A 26,119-nucleotide genomic window follows, 5' to 3' on the forward strand; every position below is an offset into this window, starting at 1 on the left:
CATTAATGGCTATGCACACAATAGATTACTATACTATTATAGAATACATTATAATAGTATAGTAAAACACTATTATATATTATATATATATATACATAAAATCTAAAAAATAATTTGTTTAATAAAACATAAAAAATTTGAAAAGCACATAATAAATTACTAAGATGAAAACTGAAAATAAAAAGATGTATGTTATATATATATACTGTGTGTATATATATATATATATATATATATATACACACAAAAATAACACTGCTATTAAACTATATGAGCGGATAACGACGTGCTACAGCCACAAACACACACGCTAAAGAGTGAAGACGCGCGCGTCTAGTAGTCCTAAAGACACAAAACAACACGGATTGAGCCACTGCTTTTCAAGAACAGCACCTTTCATGGTTTTCTCCAGGTTCAACACACGGAGCAGAGGATTGTGGGTGACGTCGGTTCGTTCTGAGGTAACCAGTAGCTGCTGTCTGATTGGCTAGTGATCATGTGACCGGCGAGTCCACAGTGGTGCTCTGGTTCTGGAGTCCGTCTGGAGGTAGAAGTGAGGTGATGGACTCTGGATGGGACGTGCTCTCGTCCTCGCTTACAGGGCTTGTGGAAGTGGGTCGCAGTCTCTTGGTAGCTGCTATAGTGGTGTGGCTGAGCGGAGCCGCTGTAGATGGAGATACAGACGTCTGAGTGTGCATCTGCTGTGTCGGGTCGGGATTCGTTTGAAGTAGTTGAGGGAAGGTAAAATCCGGAAGCCAAGTGAAGGGAGGATGAACGTCTGGAGAAAGAGTACTGAAAGCCATCCTCCTGTTACAGGACTCGCAGCAGAGCTTCTGATAACCCGGGATGGAGCAGTAGCGCGCCAGAACCTCCATCTGACAGAAGATGGACTTATCACCCAGACACGGCTCATCTGGAGGAGAGACGGGAACGATAATAAATAAAATATGTATTTTTAATAAATATAATCAAATTAATACAAATAACAGGAATTATACAAATAAATGTAATAAATTGCATATATTAATATATTTAGTTTAGTATTAAAGTATACAGTAATTAGTAACATTGATAAAATAATTTTTAATTTAATAAAATAAAATATAATATTTTATCAAATTAATACAATAAACAGAAATAATAAAAATACAATAAAATAAATTGTATAAATTACATATATGAATATATCATTATTATATTGAGGTGAGTATTCATTAATTAAAATATACAATAACTAATTTGTAATAACAAAATAAAAATTTAATAATTAATTAAATGAATACATCAATTTTAATATAATAATAGTTTAAATTTTTTTCTGTTTTAATTTCTAATAGTATATTTTATAGTATTAATTTCTAGAAAGGTTTAATTTTAGTTTAATTTCTAGTACTGTTTTTTTTTACTAAAATACACAAATTAAATGAACTGCAATTACTGATTTAAGTTTAATCATAAGTATTGTTTGGCATGCAATGTAAAAAACATGAATATATGACAATATACTACCCTCCAGTTATTAATACTTAATACAGAAATGAATACTTTTATTAATCAAGGACACATTACATTTATCAAAAGTGAGAGTAAAGACATTTAAAATGTTAGAAAATATTTCTATTTCAAATAAATGCTGTTCTTTTGAGCTTTCTGTTCATCTGTGAATCCTGAAAAATAAAATGCATCACAGTTTCCACAAAAATATTGTGCAGCACGACTGTTTTCAACATTGATAATAATCAGAAATGTTTCTCGAGCAGCAGATCAGCATATTATACTGATTTCTGAAGATCATGTGACACTGAAAATTCAGGTTTACGTCACAGGAATAAATGACATTTTACAGTATATTCACATAGAACACAGCTGCTTTACATTGTAATAATATTTCAGAATTTTTACCGTATTTCTGGTCAAATAAATGCAGTGAATGAACACAGTAGTGGATCAATAATCCATCAGCGTCTGTATTGACGAGTCACTTACTAGAGACTTTATCCAGAGCGTTTTCCGGTTGTTTCTCCTCCTCAGTGGTGAAATTCTCCAGTAAATCTTTAGTGGGACTGGGTAAAGACGGCTCTCCTGAGGGAAAAACAACAACACAAAGACACATTTCCTGTCAGACAGGAAGTCACAACAGTGTCAGATAGACTAGTTTGGAAACACTAATGCCTCTTAAAGGGTTAGCTCACCCAAAAATGAAAATTCTGTCATTAATTACGCACCCTCGTGTTGTTCCAAACCCGTAAGACCTTCGTTCATCTTCGGAACACAACTTACGATATTTTTGATGGAATCTGAGGGCTCTCTGACTCTCCCATAGACAGCAAGGTAACTACCACGTTCAAGGTCCAGAAAAGTACCATGATGATCGACAAAGTAGTCCGTGTGACATCAGTGTTTCAACTGTAAAGTTATGAAGCTACGAGAATACTTTTTTGTGCAAAGAAAACAAAAATAACGACTATATTTCATATTTTCGTCTCTACTGCGTCACTTTGGACGCGACGTCATCACGCCGGATCTGGGTCGGCGCCGCCAAAGTGACGCAGTAGAGACGAAAATGTGGAATAAAGTCGTTATTTTTGTTTTCTTTGCGCAAAAAAGTATTCTCGTAGCTTCATAACTTTACAGTTGAACCACTGATGTCACACGGACTACTTTGGGGCCTTTCGCACCGCTTTAGTTCCAGAACTAAATGTACAGTACTAAAGTACTGGGACAATTTTGCACAAGCTATTTCCCAGTACCATTTAAAGGTTTGCATTCGCACCGACTGTGTAGTACCGGTCGATAGCGACGTCATTTGTGTGCGGCGTTCAACAACGGAAACAAAGAAGAACAACATTAACAACAGGAGGATGGAGGACGCTGTGATCGGAGCTGTGTGTTTGTTGTGTCTCGCGGGTTTCACAATAATGGACATGGAAAGTCGACGTATACGTAAAGCGATTGAAAGAACGGAAAGGAGGACTAAGAATCTCCAACGACAACTGGCAGTGCTACATTTGCTACAAGTGCCTGCATTTTAAGCATTTATTGCTGTTCTCCATACTTACGAAATAAGTTGACACAACGTATGTTTACACGGTGTTTTAAATCATGGCGGGTGATGGCATTTCCGTACGCGTTTGGCCAATCAATGTCTGCTTACGTCACGATTAGTACCAGTTTTGTCGATCATCTTGGTACTTTTCTGGACCTTGAACGTGGTAGTTACCTTGCTGTCTATGGGAGGGTCAGAGAGCTCTCAGATTCCATCAAAAATATCTTAAATTGTGTTCCGAAGATGAACGAAGGTCTTACGGGTTTGGAACAACACGAGGGTGAGTAATTAATGACAGAAGTTTCATTTTTGGGTGAACTAACCCTTTAAAGCTGCTGACAGAAAGGCTTCACTCTCCTGAAGTCTCATCAGCGTCTCATATGATCTCGTGTTTGTGCTGACAGTCAGTGTTTGTTTCACCTGTGCAGGGAGGAAGCTTGCAGACGGACACGGATTCGGGTTTGTTTGCGTCACACTGTCCGGAGCAGACGACCTGCCGCTGCCGGATCCCTTCACCGCAGCTCACCGAACACTACAGGAAACACATCACATCCAGACAGGAAGCACAAACATCTTCAGATTGTTCAGCGGCGCGCGTGAGGAGAATTTAAACGATTAAAATGTATTACAAAATGATTACATTTATGAATTAAACTTTTAAATTATAAACCTTAAATGCTAATTATTAAATTTAAATCAGTAGTGTATTTGTACGTGTATTTATTTGTCTTACTTCGAAATAATGACAATTCTAGTAATTAAGCTAAAAATGAAACACTTCTAGTAATTAATACTAACTAGCGGGTAATAAATGTCAAACTCATGGGTAAATGTGGACTGATAATAACAAATATTACCACTTAAAAATTTAGAACCACGAACCTTTGGTTATATAACAATTAAAATAATTAGAATTTAATTTATTAATATATATTAAAAAATTATTACATTTTTAGATACAATTTTCAATTATACATCTTAAATGCAAATTATTTAATTTAAATCAGTAGTGTATTTGTATGTGTATTTATTTAATATATGTCTTAAAAATAATCACAAAATTATAAATTCAATTAAAAATGAAACATTTCTATGAATTATTACTAACTAGCAGGTAAATGTGGACTGATAATAACAAACATTACCACTTTAAAATTATCTTTGCATTTAGAACCACAAACTTTTAGTTAATTAACCTTTATTTAACAATTAAAATAATTAGAATTTAATTGATTAAAATGTGTTACAAAATTATTACATTTATAAATTAAACTTTTTTATTTAAATCTTAAACACAAATTAATTTAAATCAGTATTGTTTTCATATGTGTATTTATTTAATATTTGTCTTATTTAAATATAATAACAATACTAGAAATGAAACATTTCAATAATTAATAATACTAACTTATTATATACTGACTGATAATAACAAATATTACCACTTTAAAATTATCTTTGCATTTAGAACCACAAATTTAGTTATTTAACCTTTAACAATTTAAATTATTTATTTTTAATAATTTAATTTAATTTATTAAAATGTATTACAAAATTATTATATTTATAAATGAAACTTTTCAATTCTAAATCCAAAATGCAAATTAGTTCAATTAAAGCAGTAGTGTATTTGTATGTGTATTCATATCATATTTGTCTTAATAAATAAAAATACTAGAAATTAAACATTTTGAGAAATGAATACACACAGGCAAAACTCAAACTCACAGATAAATGTGGAGAATAAAAATAATAATATTTCATATTGTTTTACTTATAAACACCTGTGATGCATATTCTATATTAATGTAAAAATGTATATGTTCACACTGAATTTTTTCTTTAAAAAAAATTATTTTTTTATTATTAAATGCAACTATTTATTGTTGCCTTTTACTAAATTGCTGTTACTGCTGTTTAATAATAAAAGTGATTTTCCCCTCAATTAAGGGGGTTTTAGGCACCAAATCACAAAATGACTTAATCAATAATCCTTTGATTGTATGATACGTCTGCTAATAAATCCTGACCTGTGACCAGGCTCCAGTCCTCCACTGAGATGGGCAAGCACTGCTGTTACAGGCTCTGCGGGTCTCCGGACGCTCCTCGCTACAGTATTTGGTGTGAACGGGTCTGTTGGTGCCGTTGTGGAGCGGCTGCATGCACTGGACCACGCGAGACTGATATCCCAGCTTCCCGCAGGACTTACTGCACGGCCCCCACTCCTCCAGCACCCACCTGTACACACAAACGCTTCGGTTAGGCTTCATTCAGGTCTCAGGTGACTCTCGTGCTCGTGCGGGACTCACGTGGGCTGGCTGCAGCTGTTGGTGTTGCAGCGTTTACGGATGGGTTTGGGCTTTTTACTGATCTCGCAGAAGTTCCTGTGAACCAAACGCCCGTCGCTCTTCCTCCGACAGCCGTATTTAGTGTACTGGACACCTGAGGAACACGTGCATTAGCACTTACACCGTTTAACATATGCATTTATACACTACAGGTCAAACCTTCGGAATGATTACGATTTTTTGATGTTGTTGAAAAAAGTATGCATTTATTTGATCAAAAACACAGTAATAATTATGGAAGCTTGTTTCTGCCACAGACTAAAAATAGTAATTGCAACTTTTTATCTCACAATTCTGACTTTTTTGGCATTTGTGCTTTTTCCCCCCGCAATTCAGACATTTTTCTTGCAAGTTTACATCTCAAAGTTCAGACTTTTTTCGTGTAATTGCAAGTTTACATCTCGCAATTCTGACTTTTTCTTGCAATTTAGATTTTTTTTCTTACAATTGCAAATTTTCATCTCGAAGTTCAGATTTTTCTCGTAATTGCGAGTTTACATCTCGAAGTTCAGCCTTTTTTCATGCAATTCAGACTTTTTTCTTACATTTGCGAGTTTACATCTCGAAGTTCAGATTTTTCTTGTAATTGCGAGTTTACATCTCGAAGTTCAGATTTTTCTCGTAATTGCGAGTTTACATCTCGAAGTTCAGACTTTTTCTCGTAATTGCGAGTTTACATCTCGAAGTTCAGACTTTTTCTTGTAATTGCGAGTTTACATCTCGAAGTTCAGACTTTTTCTCGTAATTGCGAGTTTACATCTCGAAGTTCAGAATTTTTTCACGCAATTCAGACTTTTTTCTTACATTTGCGAGTTTACATCTCGAAGTTCAGACTTTTTCTTGTAATTGCGAGTTTACATCTCAAAGTTCAGAGTTTTCTCGTAATTGCGAGTTTACATCTCGAAGTTCAGACTTTTTTCACGCAATTCAGACTTTTTTCGTACAATTGCGAGTTTACATCTCACAACTCAGACTTTTTTCTTACAATTGCGAGTTTACATCTCAAAGTTCAGATTTCTCTCGTAATTGCGAGTTTACATCTCGAAATTCAGACTTTTTCTTGTAATTGCGAGTTTACATCTCGAAGTTCAGACTTTTTCTTGTAATTGCGAGTTTACATCTCGAAGTTCAGACTTTTTCTTGTAATTGCGAGTTTACATCTCGAAGTTCAGACTTTTTCTTGTAATTGCGAGTTTACATCTCGAAGTTCAGACTTTTTCTTGTAATTGCGAGTTTACATCTCGAAGTTCAGACTTTTTTCACGCAATTCAGACTTTTTTCTTACAATTGCGAGTTTACATCTCACAACTCAGACTTTTTTCCTCGCAACTGTGAGATTACATTCGGATTTTACTTGCAATTGCAAGTTTACACCTCGCAATTCTGACTTTCTTGCAATTCTGACTTTTTCTTGCAACATTTTTCCTCAGATTTCTGAGTTTATATTTTGCAATGAGTTTATAAGTCTGAAGTGCGAGGTGTAAACAAGCAATTGCCAAAAAAAATCAGAATTTTGAGATGTAATCTCACAATTGCAAGAAAAAAGTCTGAATTGCGAAAAAAAAAAGGTAAGCGTGACATTTAATCTCACAATTCAGACTTTCAAGTTTACATCTTGCAATTCAGACTTTTTTTTTTTTCAGAAATCTGAGTTTACATCTCACAATTCTGTTTCTTTTTCCAGCATGGAATAAAAGATAAAAAAGGTAAGTGCAGATTTTTTCTCACAATTGAAAAACAGCTTTGCATCACAGGATTAAATTACATTTTAAAATATGTTTAAATAGAAAACAGTTATTTTAAACAGCAATATTTCACAATATATTACTGTATTTTTTTTTATCAAAAAATAAGTGAACATAAGAAACTTCTTTCAAAAACTTGAAAAAAAATATTTTTCCAAATCTTACTCCAAACGTTTGACCTGTAGTGTAATAATTCTCAGAGTGTGTTCAATGGCACACCTCCGCCGCAGGGTTTGGAGCACTGCGACCAGCTCTTCAGCGCCCACTCGTACGTGTCCAGTTCGGCCAGCAGCACGTTGTTGTTGGTGATGACCGGCAGAAGATCTTCATGAATGATGTATTTGTAGCTCAGACTGATCTTGGTGTCCTCGGCCTGCGGGACGACCTGTCCAGAACGACAAACTCAAACTCAACGCCCGCTGCATAAACTCAACCCAACGGCAGCAGCGCTACGCCGCTCTTACCAGCACCACGATGCCTTCGTGCAGCGGCCCGACGCTCTTCAGCGACTCTTTGCCGTTTGCCAGTGAATATTCCCACTCCAGGCCGTTCTCAATGAAAGTCTTGGACGGGATTTCTTCTCCCTTGGCGTTCAGGATGAAACTGCCCGTGACCTGATTTTTAACGGCTGAGGAACACAAGCATGGACAGAAGGGAGAGAAGCATCTTTAGAGGAATATTATGGGTTCAGTACAACTTAAACTCTATCGAGAGCATCTGTGGCTTTTTGTTTATTATCATTTTAACTCTGTTTGTAAAGAAAAGAAAGGCTAAAGAAAGTATAATATCGTGCAGTATATACTAGTTTTTAACTGCAGGCGTTATACAGTGATATTCAAACTAAAGTGTGCTACAATATAACATATTTATCTTCTATTTTAAAATGTTTAATTCAATTTTGTGTAAAACATCTTACATTGTAAAATTTCATAATACTATTACAGTTTGAATTAATATATTGAATTTGGTTTTTACATTTCAGTTTTCATTTTAGTTTTAGTTTTTTCATTTTTATTTTTGAAATATTTCTAGTTTTAATTAATTTTTATTTAAGTAATTTTACAATATTGTGCATTATATACTTTTTTTTTAACAGCAGGCATTATCCAATGATACAACTGTATGGTTACATTATAACTTATATTTATCTGCTGTTTTAAATGTTTAATTCAATTTTGTGTAAAATATCTTTATGATCTAATGTTCTCTTATACTATTAATTTTTTTACATATTTTTATTTCTATTTTCAGTTTTAATTTTAGTTCAAGTTTTACTGACGTCTAATGTTTTCCCCCCATTTTTATTAGGTTTTAATAAATAATTATATTTGGTTTTAATTCATTTTTATATCAGTAATAGTAATTTAGCACTTCAATTTAAACTTATTTTATTTCAGTAAATTGTCATGGCAATATTTCTCATTTTTATTCAGTTTTTATTCATCTAATATTTATACTTTATTATTTCAGTTTAATTTAATTTAATTTATTTATTTAAAAAGCACTTTTCACACTACAGTGCATTAATGAAATGTATTAATAAAATAATGAAAATGTTTTTAATAATTTTGGTTTTGGTCAACAACACTGCTATATACCATACTATAAAGTCTATGTTCAATAAAGTGCACAAATAGTAAGTGTAGTATGCTACTCTGAACACAACCCATGTGCTACATAAAATAAAATTCCTTGTACTTCACATTAAAACACTTCATATTTTCTCTGACAGTAAATCAGGCTCTCAGCAGGAGCTGAACATGAGCTCAGGGATTCAAAATAAAATAAATAATAAAAGAAACACAAAACCATCAGAAAAACTGCTTAAGCCAAGCGGGGAGATGTTGGGGAATCTAAAATGGCACACAAAGCATGATGGGAAGGCAGTAATTGGTCTCAATAGGATGCATGACTGCCCTGGGTTTGTGCCGCTGGAGAAATGCAGTGATGTACAGGTACAAACTCACCAATTACATGAGGCGACGTTTCATTCTCCTCGATCACAATGTGCCGAGCGCCAGCAGGAATATCAAACATCTTCAGCAAACCTAACGAACAGAGCGAGAGCTCAAGTGATTACGCTTGTCAAGAAACAGCCCAATATTTCACTCAGATTTCATACAGAAATATTCATATTTAGGCCTAGTTTAGCACTAATGAAGTTATTTCCATAATAATAAAACACATTTTACCACACAAATTCTCAAAACCGTAACAAAAAAACTCATTATTCTGATTTTAAAGTGAGAGAGAGAGATTCATCCACTTATGAAAATGCGAAACACAGAGATGCTGTAGAGATTCAGAGATACAGAGCTGATCTTTATTTTTGGCCCGAGGCGTTTTACATGTTCGGCAAAAAACAATCCAATAGACAAACCTCGTGACGAAAAAGTCCTGCTTATATTTCATCAAAAAATCATAAATTATATTTTGCATAAAGCAAATGAAGCCTATTTCGCGGCTAATTAAGTTATTTTCATAAAAATAAAACATTTTACCACATAAATAAATAATAATAAAATAAAAAATAAAAAATGTATAGCCTGAATGCACTGTAAGTCGCTTTGGATAAAAGCGTCTGCTAAATGCAAAAATTAAATTAAATTAAATTAAATTAAATTAAATTAAATTAAATTAGTATTTACAGACTAATTGGAGTCATCAAATAATCCTAGAAGATATTCCTAAAAATTTACGATTCCTAGAAGTCCATGCACAGCACTTAACTTGTTCTTTGGTTATTTGTTTAACTAGTCTACTATTGTTCAAGTACGTTTGTATGTGGAAACTGCATGTATATATATATATATATTTTTTTTTTTTTACTTCAACATTGATAATAATCAGAAATGTTTCTCGAGCAGCAGATCAGCATATTATACTGATTTCTGAAGATCATGTGACACTGAAGACTGCTGAAAATACAGCTGCGCATCACAGAAATACATTACAGTTTAACAGATATTCACATAGAAAACAGCTGCTTTAAATTGTAATAATATTTCACAATTTTTACTGTATTTCTGATCAAATAAATGCAGCCTTGCGGAGCAGACGAAATTTCTTTAAAAAACATTAAAATATCTTACCAACCCCAAACCCTCTGTCATTTTATTTTATATATTTCAGATATTTTAATATACTACTTATGTCATTGATTTATTAGATCAATTATATATTGTATTTTTAAGTTATATTGGTTATATTTAGTGTCTTAATCAGATGTCACGATTTGACAGAATCATTCAAATGCACCAGCTTTAGTGAATGAATCAGACATCAGTATTGTGTTCATGCACATGATATGATTCTCACCAGACACTCTCCTCGAGCGCAGACGCTGAACGGATCCGTGTAACTGCAGCGCGTCCCATCATGCATCACCTGGTTCATGAAGACGACTTCACCCGTCTCTTTAGAGCGGCAGCTCAACTCGCACTTATGAGCCTCTGAAATACACAAACAGCCACGAGACGTCAACATCTCTCCTTTGAAGATCATACAATCAGTCCTGTGTTAACGTACATACTAATATTAAAGGAAATAATTAAATAATTTTATTATTATAATTTTATCTTATACTATTTTAATATTTTATCTGCTTACATGCACATCATGTGACCACTAACCGACATCAGATCACTGTGAACATGCAAATGTATAATTAAAAAATCTAAATATTAACTTATTAATTATTTCAAGATATTTGGCTGACAAAAATGTTTGGGAATCCCTGTTCCAGAAAATCGATTCCAGGATGAATAATATTAATATAAACACTATATATATGAATATAGTAATATATAAAGTGAAAATGGATTAAGCAGCGTTTCTCTCACCATCAGGGTGTTCGTATGGCAGCCATGTGTGTTTGATGTTATTGTGGTATTTGTTGCTGCGCTGGACGCACTGCTGCGCTCTGAAGTCCTCATATGGGCCGGGACAGTCCTCTATGTTACACACCTGATAATCGAACGTTGTACCAGTACAATCACGACCTCCGTACGCAGGACTGCAGAGACAAAGAAGAAATGAATAACAGAGCGGTTTCATTGATTCATGAGCTGGTGTAAGCAGGTTTGTAACGCACACAGGGTTGTTGCACTGGCGGCTGCGGGACCGAACGCCTCCTCCGCAGGTACGAGAGCACGAGCCGAACTTCCCCCAGGAACTCCAGCCTCCGTCGTGACCGTAGGGCTGATGGGATGACCTCCAGATACAGTGGCCCTTAAAACACCACTGCAACACAAACACACACAAGCATCACTAACACACAACCATTACTATACCTGAACACTGTGTCCTAAACATATGACCATATTAGTTGGCATATAAGAGTTTAAAAATATCAATGGCTATTGTTCAATCAAGAGGCTATTGTTCAATTATGAGATTAAAATATCAATGGCTATTGTTCATTTATGATGTTAAAATATCAATGGCTATAGTTCAATTATGAGATTAAAATATCAATGGCTATTGTTCAATTATGTGGTTAAAATATCAATGGCTTTTGTTTACTTAAGAGATTAAAATATCGATGCTATGGTTCAATTATGAGATTAAAATATCAATGGCTAGTATTCAATTAAGAGGATATAGTTCAATTAAGAGATTAAAATATCAATGGCTATTAAATTATGAGGTTAAAATATTAATGCTATTGTTCAATTAAGAGGCTATTGTTCAATTATGAGATTAAAATATCAATGCAATTGTTCAATTATGAGATTAAAATATCAATGGCTACTGTTCAATGCTATTGTTCAATTAAGAGGCTATTGTTCAATTATGAGGTTAAAATATCAATGGCTTTTGTTTACTTAAGAGATCAAAATATTTATGCTATTGTTCAATTATGTGGTTAAAACATCAATGGATATTGTTCAATTATGAGATTAAAATATCAATGCTATTGTTCAATTATGAGGTTAAAATATAAATGGCTATAGTTCTGTCAAGAGATTAAAATATCAATGGATATTGTTCAATTATGTAATTAAAATATCAATGGCTATTGTTCAATTATGAGATGAAAATATCAATGCTATTGTTCAATTATGAGATGAAAATATCAATGCTATTGTTCAATTAAGAGGCTATTGTTCAATTAAGAGATTTAAATATCAATAGCTATTGTATAATTATGAGATTAAAATATCAAAGGCTATTGATCAATTAAAAGATTAAATATTAGTAGTTATTGTTCAAGTGAGAGATTAAATATTAGTTTGTTTTGTTGTAAGCAACATTAGGTAATTTGAAAATGAATATATGATCACTAGTCACAGATGAAAGTCTGATGCTAGCAAACACGCCTGAGTAATAAAGTAATTAAGGGATTTAGATAATGGTCAGTTTTGTTCCAAGAGCAAATAGCTGGTTGCAAAATGTCTGATGTGAGTTTGACATTTTCCAAATGCTGATTTCTCCAAAGAGAGGTCAGTTTGTTCTTGAGCCAACTGAATATACAAGCTTATTATAAAGGTTTTGTGAGAAATGTGATATACCCATTTCATTCAATTGTTTGGTCACGTTGACAAGAATCACCACAGTCTCACCTTTCCTGGTGCACACTCCGTCCCGTCGACCGGCGGGCCCTTCTTGGTCTTACAGAAGTACTGATTGTCAGGATGGCTGCACCACAGCTGCTTACACGGGTCATACGTACGGAACTAGAGGATGAGAAAAGATATTTAATCAAAATGCAATAAGTTTCTCTTGATTTAGCTCTGCAGATGCAAACTATCCAATCTAATGTTGTCCATCTCATCATAAGCTGTATGCACTTGAGTTTATATTCACAAGATCAGAACTAAATATAGAGACTTACGGCAGTGCACATCTTATACCCCACACCGAAATCAAAGCGGCACTGCTCATCCATGGAGTAATTTATTCCAGGAAGCTCTGTGAGTTTGGGCCATTTCAGCTCGAAGGGATCATCCAGAAGACAGTCGTACGAGCTGAAAAAAATACCGCGGTTTGGGGGAAGGTTTATCAATGCATTGCACTTTATTCAAAAAAGACAAATGCTGTCCTGATTCACACTCATCCTGCATTACTTTCTTTTCTATTTCCGGTTGTCATGATAACAAAGCGAGTTTTTGTACACATGAGTGGCTGCCTATGTCAATAGTTTGCCTAAATAATAAATTACCTTTCTGGTTTATGTTGTCATACCCTAGTTTGAAGTTTGAGACTGGTTGCCATTCTCTGCCATTATATGGACAGGGACGAACATGGCATTTTTATTTTTATTTTTATTTTTTACAATTTCTCATTTTGTGGTCCGAAAAAGAAATAAAGGTATACGGCATTAAAACAACACCAGGGTGAGTAAATAATGACTGAATTTAAATTTTTGGGTGAATTGTCCTTTAAGAGATTAAAATATCAATGGATATTATTCAATTAAGAAATTAAAATATCAATTGCTAATGTTCAATTAAAAAATTTAAAAATCAATGCTATTATTCAATTAAGAGATTAAAATATCAATGCTATTATTCAATTAAAAATGTAAATATCAATGGCTATTATTCAATTAAAAATTAAACGATCAATGCTATTATTCAATTAAGAGATTAAAATATGAATGACTAACGTTCAATTAAAAAATTTAAAATCAATGCTATTATTCAATTAAGAGATTAAACTTAATTCGTATTATTCAATTAAAAATCTAAATATCAATGGCTATTGTTCAATTAAGAAATGAAAATATCAATGGCTATTGTTCAATTAAGAGATTAAATATTAGTGGTTATATAAGAGATTTAAGAGACTTTCTTCTGTTGAACACAAAAGGAACAACATGAGGGTTTGTAAATGTTCAGAGCGTCAGATTTAAAGGCATTAATGTCATTTCTTTCTCTCTGGAGAGATTATGTTCCTAATTTTCAGTCACTACTCGTGCTTAAGATCCCAAATCCTCTTCTGCGATGGATACTGTACGATCAGTGCAGATGTAAAGAACAGCATCTTACTGGATGTATCGGTTGAGCTCCTGTTTGCTGCAGCGGGACCAGTGGTAGCGGTGAAACGCGGCCTGGACCAGCGGAGCCATGATGCTGCCCATACTGGTCTCGTCCGAGCAGCGGTTCCCCTGACCGTCATGCTCCATTCCCAGCCTGAAACATGCAACACAATCAGCAAACTACTGGTCAGTTTCATCAATCAGAGTGTCCTGTAATGCTGGGTAGATTCACTTTAGCGAATCCGTTCACTTTGACTACATAATGACTCACTTATTCGTTCCTGCACAGAACTTTCTGTGTAGCTTATTTGTAGTGAAATATTTACATCAGTTGTGTATTACTATGTTTTCGAATGATTTTATTAGTTGTATTTAGCATTAAACGGGTGGTTCAGTGTTTTTTTTCTAGGCTTGATTGTGTTTATGGGGTGCAGTCTAACATGTGTTAATGCTTCGTTTTTTAAAAAACGCATTATTTTTCACATAATTTACCTTTATTCCACACCGCTCTGTCCCTTCTCTGAGAAACATGCTGATCATTTCCTTCTTTTATGAAGCCCCTCCCTCAGAAATAGGCGATGGGCTCTGATTGGTTAGCTAGCCCAGTGTGTTGTCATTGGCTAAACTGCCTCTAGTGTGCGTCTAGGTGTCCCGACTCTCTCCTCAGCGGCATGTGCTCCGGTTGTATTGTAAACAAAGAGTCGTTAATATCGCTTATCAGTTTGAGCTCGATTGAGAAGCAGAGGATATTATTGAAGAGGATCGTGCAGAACCTGTGCAAGCACGGCTTTTAATGGTAGGTGTATGTTTTTTGTTTGTTGTTGTCTCATACTTTTAGATATGCTGTCATTTGTAAATGCTACTGCTTATATTAACTTTTAATATACGGTTTTATCCTGATTAAAGCTTTAATACAGTATGGCAACTGCACACGCGTCCATGTATAACGCTTCTCATAGCTATGTGAAAATAAGTGTATAATCGTAACAGTTCATTGCTGGAGCTGAGCTGAATGAGAGAGAGAGAGAGAGAGAGAAAGAGAGAGAGAGAGAGAGTGCAGAGCAGTTGCTTTAGATCATTGATTCTGAAACTTGTGAATCCATTAGAATCGTTAGAAGACAGAATCGCGATTCATATATGAATAGATTTTTACGTGCACCTCTAGTCTTCTCTTCCTCTTCTCTAAAGCAGCGCAGGCCACACCCCCTTTACTGACTTTTCCCGAGGGCGGGGTTTATCTGGGTTTGTGATGTCACGAACCCAGGAAGTAACTTGTTGTAGTCCCTACCAGCTGTTTTTGTAGGCATTAAACTAAAATTTTAAAAGACGATATCTCCGTTTGCATTGATCTTTCAGCTTTGTAATTTTGCAGATATTGTTTATACTCAAACAGCAACATCACACACTAACTAATGTTAAAAAAGTGAAATCGCAATCAACCACCCCTTTAATTTGTGATCAAATCAAATGCTGTCAGTTAAATTACCCTACTATTGAAAAGTTTATCTTATTTATCTTCTGCTCACCATGGCTGCATTTATTGGATTTAAAATACAGTAGAAACAGTGAAATATTATTACAACTTAAAATAACTGTTTTCTATGTAAATATATGTTAAAAAGTAATTTATTCCTGTGATCAAAGCTGTATTTCCAGCATCATTACTCCAGTCTTCAGCGTCACATGATCTTCAGAAATTATTCTAATATGCTGATTATAAAATGCTTTGATGAATAGAAAGTTCAAAACAATTTTAAATAGAAATGTTTTGTAACATTATAAACACCTTTGCTGTCACTTTTGATCAATTGAATGCATCCTAAAAATTGCATTTTAAAAATAAATTTACATTTTAAAAATAATTTTTAATGGTAGTTTATATACATTCTAATAGTAACAGATATATAAAGTTATTACTGTCTTAAATAGCTGCATGTATTCCTCATCAAGAGCACAATCCCAAAATGCATTGTGACAAGCTCTGTCAAAAAAGTTTCTTATAACCATGCACTACTGTTCAAAAGTTTGGGTCAGTCTCTTCTGCTCACCAAGGCTGCATTTATTTGATCAAAAATACAGTAAAATTGTGAAATATTATTACAATGTAAAAAAGCTGTTTTCTAAGTGTAATTTATTTTTGTATGATCAAAGCTTAAATATTTTTGATCAACTTAATGCATCCTAGGTATTAATTTCCTTCAAAAAAAATTTTTTTTTTACTGTCCCCAAATTTGAATTGTAGTGTACATTTCATTCATCATCATAAAATATAAATAAAAGTAGTTTAATCAAAATTAAAAAATTATATTAGCATTGGTGCAATTTGACACAAGCGTCTACACACTAAAAAATGAAGTTGTAAATAAGACAAAGATTGTTGAAAATTGTTTCTACACCTTTTTTTGCTTTCAGTTTTTTTTCTATATGTGCAACTTAGTTCAGATTTTCTCCAGCAGAGCCTCCATGTAGAAGCGCACAAGCAGCTTTACCGATCAATCCCACACAACCATTAGCCATATTTAACAGGACACAGTGTTCATACGACACACAAACACCACAGAAAGCACAACACAGACAGAGACCGACACTCGATCAACACATGTGCAGTGCTAGAGCTTTAGTTTAGCTGAGCTGCTCCGGAAGCTAAAGCCAGTCTAGGCTCTTTTTAATGAAACGTTCATGCTATTGAAATCACCAACAGTCTTTGGCATGCAGGTGAAAAGCAGAAGATGCAGATTATGAGAAGCTTATGAAGCATTCAGTCTTTTAATGCATGCTGTAAAAGCATCAATAACAGCTAGCATCATTTGATCACATATTTAATACTAGTAATATTACTGCAGATCATCAGCCATAGGTTTTATTGGATTTTTTTACATAAACAGAACAACAACTAAAAAAGTCAAACATGTATTTAGCCAGCGAAGGGTTGCATAAGAAAACAAGCTGCTAGCCGAGCCGTTTATCTGTCGTCAGATAAATGTCCTCCAGGTGAATGCAGCTTTGCATTGCTCTGGAAAAGCGTTGCGTTGTCAAGCGACTGCGTCTGACAGTAGTGCTGTAATCACAGGGTTCTAGATGACATTAATCCATGATATTGTGACTGATATTAAAGCGCTGCTGCATGAAGATGGTTCACACAGGATAGTTCTGGTTTCTCTACATGTTTGCCGTCTAACAACCATAAACATGTTGCCATAAAGTATTATAAATAAACAAAAACCTGACCCTTTTGTACAGCATGTCAGGAAGACAAGTAAAGTGTTGCTTGCATTTGTCACACTCAACCATTCAATGCAAAGTAATTGTAAAAAAAAAAAAAGTATATATATATATATATATATATATATATATACACACACACTCTCTAAATTAATTTATTTGAATTATATATATATATATAGATAGATAGATAGATAGATAGATAATAAACTATTATAATATCTAATTGTTTATTATTGTTCTTTACATATATAATATAAAATAATATATTATAATAAAACAACATATAAAATAATATAATGATAAATATTTTTAGACACACACACACACACGAGAAAATATTTATCAAAAATACAGTTATATTATTAGAATATATACACAGTTATAATATATACATTTAAATGTAATCATTTAGCAGATGCTTTTATCCAAAGCAATGTACAAATGAGTGTTTATTGCCAGAAATTAATGAAACATTTTTATACATATGTAAATATAATACAATATATACATATATAATGTACGGATAAATATGAAAATATTTTTTGCACTTTTTTTATTATTTTATAATATATTATTACCATATATATATATATATGTGTGTGTATAAATAAAATATTCAATTATATAATTCATATAATATAATATTCACATATATACATACTATATATTATAAGCTAACTACAAAACAACATTTTCTCCCAAACAAGAACCTAAACTTTATATACGGTACATAAATTGTTTATTGCTAAAAAACATAATAGAATACAGAATCTGTATTCAGGTAACTTTTCATAACATTGTTGCAAAAAAAAGCTCATATAAAATAAATAATAATAAAAACACGTAACATTCAGTTTCATCCCCTGAGGTACATCTTCTGAAGATGAAGCGCCTCCTTTCACTGAAAGTTTATTGAAAAGGAACAGCGATTTGACAGCTATAAAACAGGTTTCCCTGATCCTTTTCCAAACCACGTCATTCCAAATCATAACCGCTGTTATTAACACAGGAACTGCTGAATCAGGGCCTTCCAGTTATTGCTTGACTCCATGTGACTGCAGCAGGAGATCCACACCAACACCAGGCTTCAGGTGCTGGCCGTTTCCCAAACACCTTCAGTGCATGAGTGTTACTGTAAGCATGTGTCTATATCTGGGCCCTGAATGAGGGTTGAAGCTTGGGACGGCAGTGTGATGTTTGCCCTCGGGGTAAAAGGTTACAGTTTCAGCACCGTACAATGCGCCCACTGCGATGTTATGAGCACAACAGAGGCCGTGGCGTAGCAACAGCAGACGTGCGAAACACAAAACAGGTATTACTGACTGTCTTTAAACATCACACAAGGATCACGAATCCTAAACACACACAACTTCAACTGAGTGATAGGAGCACGACTGAGAGTGAGAGTCAAACACAGGACAATCGCAAAAACAAGAGTATTCCTAGAATGTCATTGCATAAGATCAAGATATTAAATCAAGAGTCCTTTATTGTAAAAGAAGATGCCCAAACACAATTTATAAGCTTAAAGGATGTTTGTTGTTCCTTTGAAATCCTAAAACAGCAGATACAGTGTTGAAGAAAGTAAGTTTTGTGTTCGTTTGTGGATAATGTGATTCTTTACATCTATTAAAATCACCAAAACAGCAGCTGATTCAAACACACTGAGACTTCAACAATCACGAAGAGCAGTGAAGTTAAAGAGAAAAGATCCTGCAGCATCTAATATAATGACATTTACACACTTAGAAGAATGGCGTAGGTGAATATGTATTTCAACACTGCTGTGTTTTTATCAAGCGCTACTTTAACATTTGACATGTCGTTTTAATCTACACTACAGAAACCTCTTGACATTTATTAACCTGGTTTTTCCAAATAAAATGTTATTTAGAAACAAAATAAATGTTATGTAAAAATGTAAAAACTTGTATTTTATTTCATCTAGTTGCCAAGGCAACATTTGTCATTTAATTTAGGTTAATGTGAAGTACTAAAATGACAAAAACTAAACAAACTAAAAGTAATAAATAAAAAGCAACAAAAACTATACAGACATATTTAAAAACAAAACATAATAAAAAAGATAAAAACACAGCAACATTTTAAAAACTTGAATATAAATATAATATAAAATCTAAAATTCAAATCTAATTCAAAATATTTACAAAAGTTCATTTACACTCTAGAAGAATGATGCCACTGAAGTTTCTTTTTTTGGTGCTGCTGTATTTTAAGGCTGTTATTTCGTTTTAATCTACACTACAGAAAACGCTAGTTATGTATGTAACTGTGGTTCTGTGAATTCCGGATGACCGCCAGAGGCTCGAAAGTTTAGTTTAGTTTAGTTTATTTTGCACAAAGATAAAAAAGGTACAATAATAACACAACAAAAACAAAAAGTTTAATCCATATACTGTGCAGGAAGAGGCAGAAAACCCAAAGAGCTTAGGTCGAGATCAAGCGGCAACCTTCCGGTCTCTCTCTCGAAACCAACACGGAAATGACTTAAACTGCAATTCATCAACTGGCCGCTAGAGACTGGCTCCAAAAATAAGTCAATCCCATAGACTCCCCATGTTAAAATGCCCAACTTCACAGCAGAGAAAAATATGTTTACAGCCTGGTACAAAAAGTGGTTTTGGTCTATATAGCTAATTTTGCCCTTCATGACAACTGTGAGGGGGGGTGAATTTTTTTATAACTCATCTGTTTCAATTATATTAAGCTTTAAAGTTCTGCATAATTAAGGGCGTGGCCACTTGAGTGACAGGTGAATTGCCGCTGCTGTCACCACCGTCGAGCTGGGCGGGCATGGTTTCAGCAACCAGCTCAACCCACTTTACGCCTCTTTGCCCATTTTCGATTATTCAGGAGTGATGCACGGTGACGCGCTGCCAAGATGGCGATGGCCCACTCCGCCCACTTTAGGCTTCAAAAATGCTCTTCAGAAACCTACGGGTGACGTCACGGACACTGCGTCCATGTTTTTATACAGTCTATGGTCGAGATACAAAAAAGTTACATGGTGACATAGGCTGAGCCTGGAGTATAATAGACACACTAGCTCAACCTTCGGTCTCAGTATGCTTTTCTCGTGCATTCCAAGTGACAAATAACTCTGGCGGTCATCCAGAATTCATAGAACCACAGTTACATACGTAACTAGCGTTCTGTTTCATTCCTCCTGACCACCAGAGGCGGTGCTTAAGCACTAGTGGATGACTCCTACCAACATAGTCATGAGGAATGCCACTCACCTGAAAAAATTCAAGGTTGCTCCTGAAACGGTGCCTTTCCTTGCACCACCATAACAAACAAAAAGCTGATCTGTGCTCTGAAGATGAATGGTGAGCCGTTGCATGTAACTCACTAACATGCTTAGCAAAGCAATTGCCAACAAAAAAGCAGCTTTTAAAGATATCCATTTCAGGTCAGCTGTCTGCAAAGGCTCAAATGGACAGACAAAATCAAAAATAAGTGAAAATGGGGGTTACCTGCTAGTCTTAACCATTTCGCACCTTTCAAAAAACTGCACATGAGAGTATGAGAACCAAGAGACAAACCATTAACAGGTACATGATGCACAGAAATGGCCGCAACATATACCTTCAGCGTGGAGGCTGCTTAGCCTGAATCCAAAAGATGCTGCAAGATACTAAGAACTCCAGGAATGTTACAATGTGTAGGATCTAACCCACGCTCCACCATGACGAGAAAATCCTCCATTGTGCTGCATAGAGCTGATGTGTGGATGCAGCTCTAGCAGAAGTTATGATGTTGAAAGACAGTGGGCTCACAATCTGTTAAGAGACAGAGGCCAAACCCAAAGCTGCGGACGGGCTGGATCCGGATGCCAAACAGCGCCTTCCATCTGTGACAACAGATCCTTCCGAAGCAGAAGCCCACCAACAGCGACAGAAGCATGGGAAGCCGAAGCCTGGCTGGTCATCGAGGTGCTACAAGTAACACTCTGTGGTTGCACAGAGATATTCCATGTTTCCCACAGAAGTGGAAGAGGAGGAAATGCATAAAGCAGATAGTCTGGCCACTCGTGAGACAGTGCAACCTGCCCCAATGGGCTGGATGTCTCTGTTCTTGCAAACCACAAGCAAAAGTGACTGTTCGCCTCTTCATAGCAGAAGTAGATCTTTTTGCAACAGAGGCGAGCAGTCACTGTCGCAAAAAGATCTACTTCTGCTTTGCCGAACTGCTCCCATATCTTCTGCACCACATCCTGATGAAGCCTCCATTCCCCCTTGACAGAGCATCTGCTATCTGATTGCTCGATCCAGGGAGGTGAACTGCTCTCAATGATGCTAGTCGAGGAAGAGACCAAGAGAGTATCTTGTGGGTGAGATGCAGGGACTTTGTTCCACCTGGATGGTTCAGGTGAAACACTGTCGAGGTGTTGTCGGACCGAATTGATGGGGTCCCTGGACCAAGCTGGAGACCAATGGCCACAAACACCCCTGTGATTCCATGATGCCCCCCATCCGAAGAGGGAAGAATCGGTTGTGGCCACCTCTTGACGAGAAGGAATTACACCTGACATCAGAAACTCTCAACGATTCCACGGTGTCAATGCCTGGATACAACTGTGCGAGACAACAATCAGCCGATGAAGATGTCTGGCAGGGTTCACTGCACACTGTTGTTCCACTGCTGGAGAGGCCTGAGGTGGAGCAAGCCGAGCGGAATCACAGAAGCGGCGGTGGTCAGCATCCACAAGAGTTGTAACAACATCTTGTATGGCAAGCTTGCACCAAGCTGGAAACAAGCAAGGAACTGCAGAATACTGTCCACTCGGGCATGTGAGAGGGTGGCAGACATTACACGGGAGTCCAGTGTCATTTCAATGTAAGTAATTGTTTGCACTGGGTTCAGACAACTATTTGCCTTGTTTACTGCAAGACCTAGTCTCTGCACATGCTCCAAAAGCAGTCTTTTGGACCACAGTGGATGTAGAGTTGCAGTCATGCACCTTGTGAAGACACGAGGGGCCAGAGACAGGCCGAATGGGAGGACCTTGAATTGGTAGGCCTGGTTCTTGAAAATGATTCAGCGAAATTTCCTGTGGTGAGGAGCAATTGGAACCTAAAAGCAAGCATCTTTCAAATCAATGCTTGTAAACCAATCTTCCTTTCTGACTGACCAAAGAACGTCGGCTGCATGTAACATCCGAAAGGGAAGAGTTTTCAGGAAATTTGTATATAAAAGTGATAAATAGCGGGGGATGGTCAATATACCAAAACAGGAAAACACTAGTCAAGTCAAGCCACCTTTATTTGTGTAGCGCTTTATACAATACTGTTTGTGTCAAAGCAGCTTAACAGTGTCTAATTGGAAAATAGTTTGTCAATGATGCAAGAGGACAACAACAAAGATTCATTTTTCCAGCTAAAGTCAGTTCATTGATGATCCAGTGATGTCATCCTCCAACTAAGCAAGCCAAAGGTGACAGTGGCAAGGAACCGAAACTCCATCGGTGACATGGACTCCTGACGAAACCAGCATGGCGTGGTTTAATTCCAGGCTGCAACACAGGTCAGATTGTGCAGAGGACTCATCTGGTTCTCATGGTCACTTTACATTTTACCCTTGGGAGATATCATCAAGAAACATGGTGTTAACTTTCACTGTTAGGCTGATGATACTCAGCTCTATATTTCTTCACGGCCCGATGAAACATACAAATTCACAAAACTAACGGAATGCATAGTTGATATAAAAAACAAAAACACTAGCCAGCGGATAGCACCGAGGAGCACAAAGTGTTTCACAGAATTGTATGTAAGTCAAAGGCTATAGCACCGAGGAGCACTATTCACTAATCTGAACACAATAAAAACTCTGCGGGGAACCGTCAGTAAATCGATCGGTAACACTAGCCACCGGATAGTACAGAGAAGCACTAAGTATTATCGATATATCAACAAATGTCCAATAAAGCAAAGAAAACCTCACCAAATCAAGTCGATAATCCGATCCAAAAACTCCTTAATAGCGCGCTTGCAACGACGATAATTCGCTGCCCCAGTAAGTTGCGCTTGATAGCACGGAAAACGATTGAAGAACGACCTATCACAGACAATCGAGAAAGCGAAAGAGACCGAAGGCTGAGCTAGTGTGTCTTTTATACTCGAGGCTGAGCACTATGTGACTTTTTTGGTATGCTATCTCGACCTATTGACCTGGCTAATGTGGTTAAGCACTGCCTCTGGTGGTCAGGAGGAATGAAACATAACTGTGTTGACACAGTGTTAAAAAAAATGTTACGTGAAAATGACTTACAAAAACTTTAACTAAAATAAAAAATTTTAAAAATTAAAAAATTAAAAATCATATAAAATCCCATTCAAAATATTAACACAAATATTAATATTAAAACAGCACTGCCTCACACAGATCAAACACCAAAATTCTAATTTGAAATTAAAAAACAAATATCCACAAAACCCATTTAGGACCACTTGACAAAACAAAGACAAAAACACATTAATAGTTTTAATTTCATCATATTTACATGAAGCTAACATATCTTTGCGAAATAGCAATTCATTGCTGTTCTAACTTATTTTATTAGTTATGGATCTTAGTCATAGTAGACTCAATATTTAATGTGACGTGAATGAAAATGAGGCTATGACAGATAGATGTACAGTCAGTCATTTTCTCTCATTTTTGTGTTTTCTGATTATTATAATTTTTTATATGCATTTTCAGCGTTTCATCAATTGATTAACACTATGTTACACAACAGCACAACCCTTTGAAGAGACTGTAAATCTGTCACTCACAGACTCGTTTTTACTTACACCAAATTAAATTAGCCGTCTATCCTGACTAAGATACCTAGCTATCCAACTACAACCACTACTACTACTACAAAAGATTATTTAAGCTACTTATTTTATAAGGATATCACCCAAAAATAAAAATTCTGTCATCATTTACTCACCCTCAGTTGACGGTACCCATTGACTTCCAAATACTATAGTCAATGTCTACCGTCAATTGTTTGATTACTAACATTCTTCAAAATGTCTTCTTTTGTGTTCAACAGAAGAAAGAAACTAATACAGGTTTGGAACAAATTGAGGGTTAGAAAATGATAGAATTAAATTTTTTTTGGCAAACTATTCCTTTGAAAAGCATGCATGCTCAGTGATTTAAACTAGTTTAGAGACGGATGACAAACAGGAGAACCACTGTGCGCAACGATACAGTCAGAAGCTTTTCGATCTACAAATCGCCATCATTTACCATGGATTTACTTTAGTAACACTAACTGCAGCATGATATAGTGGCAGAAATGTGGGTTATTCATATCGAATTTCATTATATTGTTAATGTAGATGTGTATTAAATGTATTAAAGGAGTAATGGAATATAATTACAGTATTTCTTTGTGATTAAGCTATAGCTGTACACCTACCTGGCAATCCATAACCTGAATTAACACTGAACTGAATTGAGCTGAATAACGACACTATTGACTTAAAAAAATTAATGTAACTTGAATTGACATGACATAAAAAGTAGTATTTTTTTGTATCATTGATATACTATTATATATATATATTTTTTTTTAAATATTTTAACTAATTTTTATATTTTCTGTTTTCATTTTCATTTATTTAAAGTTTTAGTAATTTGTTGTGTTTTTGTCATTTTAATTATTTTTTTGTAATTATTTTAGTACTTCAACTTAAAAGAAGTTAATTTAATTTTTTTAATATTTTGTTTTGTTTCAGTTCACATTTTCTTAACTTCAAGTAATGAGAATGTTTTTTTTTATGGTTTTCGTTTATTTAAAGTTTTAGTAATTTGTTGTGTTTTTGTCATTTTAATTAATTCTTTAAAAAAATCTATAGTTTTTATTACATTTTAGTTTTCAGTTTTAGTATATTTAGCTTTAGTTATTTTAGTACTTCAACTTAAATGAAACAAAAAATCAGAAATTATGTCTTGCAACTTACGGAAATAAAATCATTTAAGTTTTTAGTTTCAGTTCATGTTTTTTTAACTTCAAGAATAAGAATGTTTTTTATGGTTTTAGTTTTAGTTACTGATAATAACGCTAATGTCAACATCAAACAGCAAATCCACATAAGAGAACCCAGACTACATTAAATACATGCAGTAAGAGTAAACATGAACTGCCATCAAGTGTTTTGAATGATTATAAATCTGTATGCTGAACACTTTCAGTGCTGTGTTGTGTCGTCCTGCAGCGAAACTGGCTGAGAAGCTCCGGTCCAGACCAGACTAAACATAAAAACAAACACAAGCCTGCAGTCTGGACTACACGCGGTGATCATTACCATATGAGGAACTGAGTGATGCATCAAAGCTTCTTTGCAAACACTCTCCTCTGAAGTCTGTGTGATCACAAAGATGTTTGAAACAAATAACGGATGATGTGCAGTCAGCCGGTCATCACCCTGACGGGATGATTAGTGCCCTGAGGCTCCAGCAGACCGACCGCCTGCACATTCTCCGGCTTATTACACCACTGCTGTCCAAAAACAGAAATACATGGACATGAAATACTGATTTGAGCACCAATTCTTTTATCACGTGAGAAGCAGTGTTATTTATAGCATGTTTAGATATTTTTAATTAGCTTTTCTATTAATATATTCAGTTTTCATTTAAATTTAAGTTTTCGTAATTTCACTACGTGCTTTAGTCATTTTTATTAGATTTTTTAAAGATATATTATTTAAATGTCTTGAAATATATCTTACATACCCCCCCCCCCCCCCCC

At 35.1% G+C, this 26,119-nt stretch overlaps 1 protein-coding gene across 1 annotated transcript in view; it reads right to left on the minus strand.

The window, feature by feature from the left end:
- Positions 1 to 252: 252 nt before the first annotated feature.
- The window catches only part of LOC107597769 (A disintegrin and metalloproteinase with thrombospondin motifs 3-like), a 61,126-nt gene continuing 35,259 nt past the window's right edge, over positions 253 to 26,119 (minus strand). The window contains exons 9-27 of the mRNA XM_016288949.1: positions 25,793 to 25,867; positions 25,674 to 25,730; positions 22,255 to 22,420; positions 21,935 to 22,116; positions 21,147 to 21,871; positions 14,132 to 14,275; positions 12,976 to 13,108; positions 12,704 to 12,817; positions 11,233 to 11,381; positions 10,982 to 11,154; positions 10,463 to 10,591; positions 9,107 to 9,187; positions 7,604 to 7,767; positions 7,359 to 7,524; positions 5,356 to 5,488; positions 5,077 to 5,284; positions 3,467 to 3,578; positions 1,987 to 2,082; positions 253 to 913 (exon numbers count right to left, since the gene is read on the minus strand). Coding sequence (XP_016144435.1) covers positions 495 to 913; positions 1,987 to 2,082; positions 3,467 to 3,578; positions 5,077 to 5,284; positions 5,356 to 5,488; positions 7,359 to 7,524; positions 7,604 to 7,767; positions 9,107 to 9,187; positions 10,463 to 10,591; positions 10,982 to 11,154; positions 11,233 to 11,381; positions 12,704 to 12,817; positions 12,976 to 13,108; positions 14,132 to 14,275; positions 21,147 to 21,871; positions 21,935 to 22,116; positions 22,255 to 22,420; positions 25,674 to 25,730; positions 25,793 to 25,867 — 3,426 coding nt within the window. The 3' untranslated portion in view covers positions 253 to 494. The remainder of the gene's footprint in view (positions 914 to 1,986; positions 2,083 to 3,466; positions 3,579 to 5,076; positions 5,285 to 5,355; positions 5,489 to 7,358; positions 7,525 to 7,603; positions 7,768 to 9,106; positions 9,188 to 10,462; positions 10,592 to 10,981; positions 11,155 to 11,232; positions 11,382 to 12,703; positions 12,818 to 12,975; positions 13,109 to 14,131; positions 14,276 to 21,146; positions 21,872 to 21,934; positions 22,117 to 22,254; positions 22,421 to 25,673; positions 25,731 to 25,792; positions 25,868 to 26,119) is intronic.

Source organism: Sinocyclocheilus grahami, unplaced genomic scaffold (genome assembly GCF_001515645.1).
Source record: "Sinocyclocheilus grahami isolate Dianchi unplaced genomic scaffold, SAMN03320097.WGS_v1.1 scaffold236.1, whole genome shotgun sequence".
In the NCBI taxonomy this organism is placed as follows: domain Eukaryota; kingdom Metazoa; phylum Chordata; class Actinopteri; order Cypriniformes; family Cyprinidae; genus Sinocyclocheilus; species Sinocyclocheilus grahami.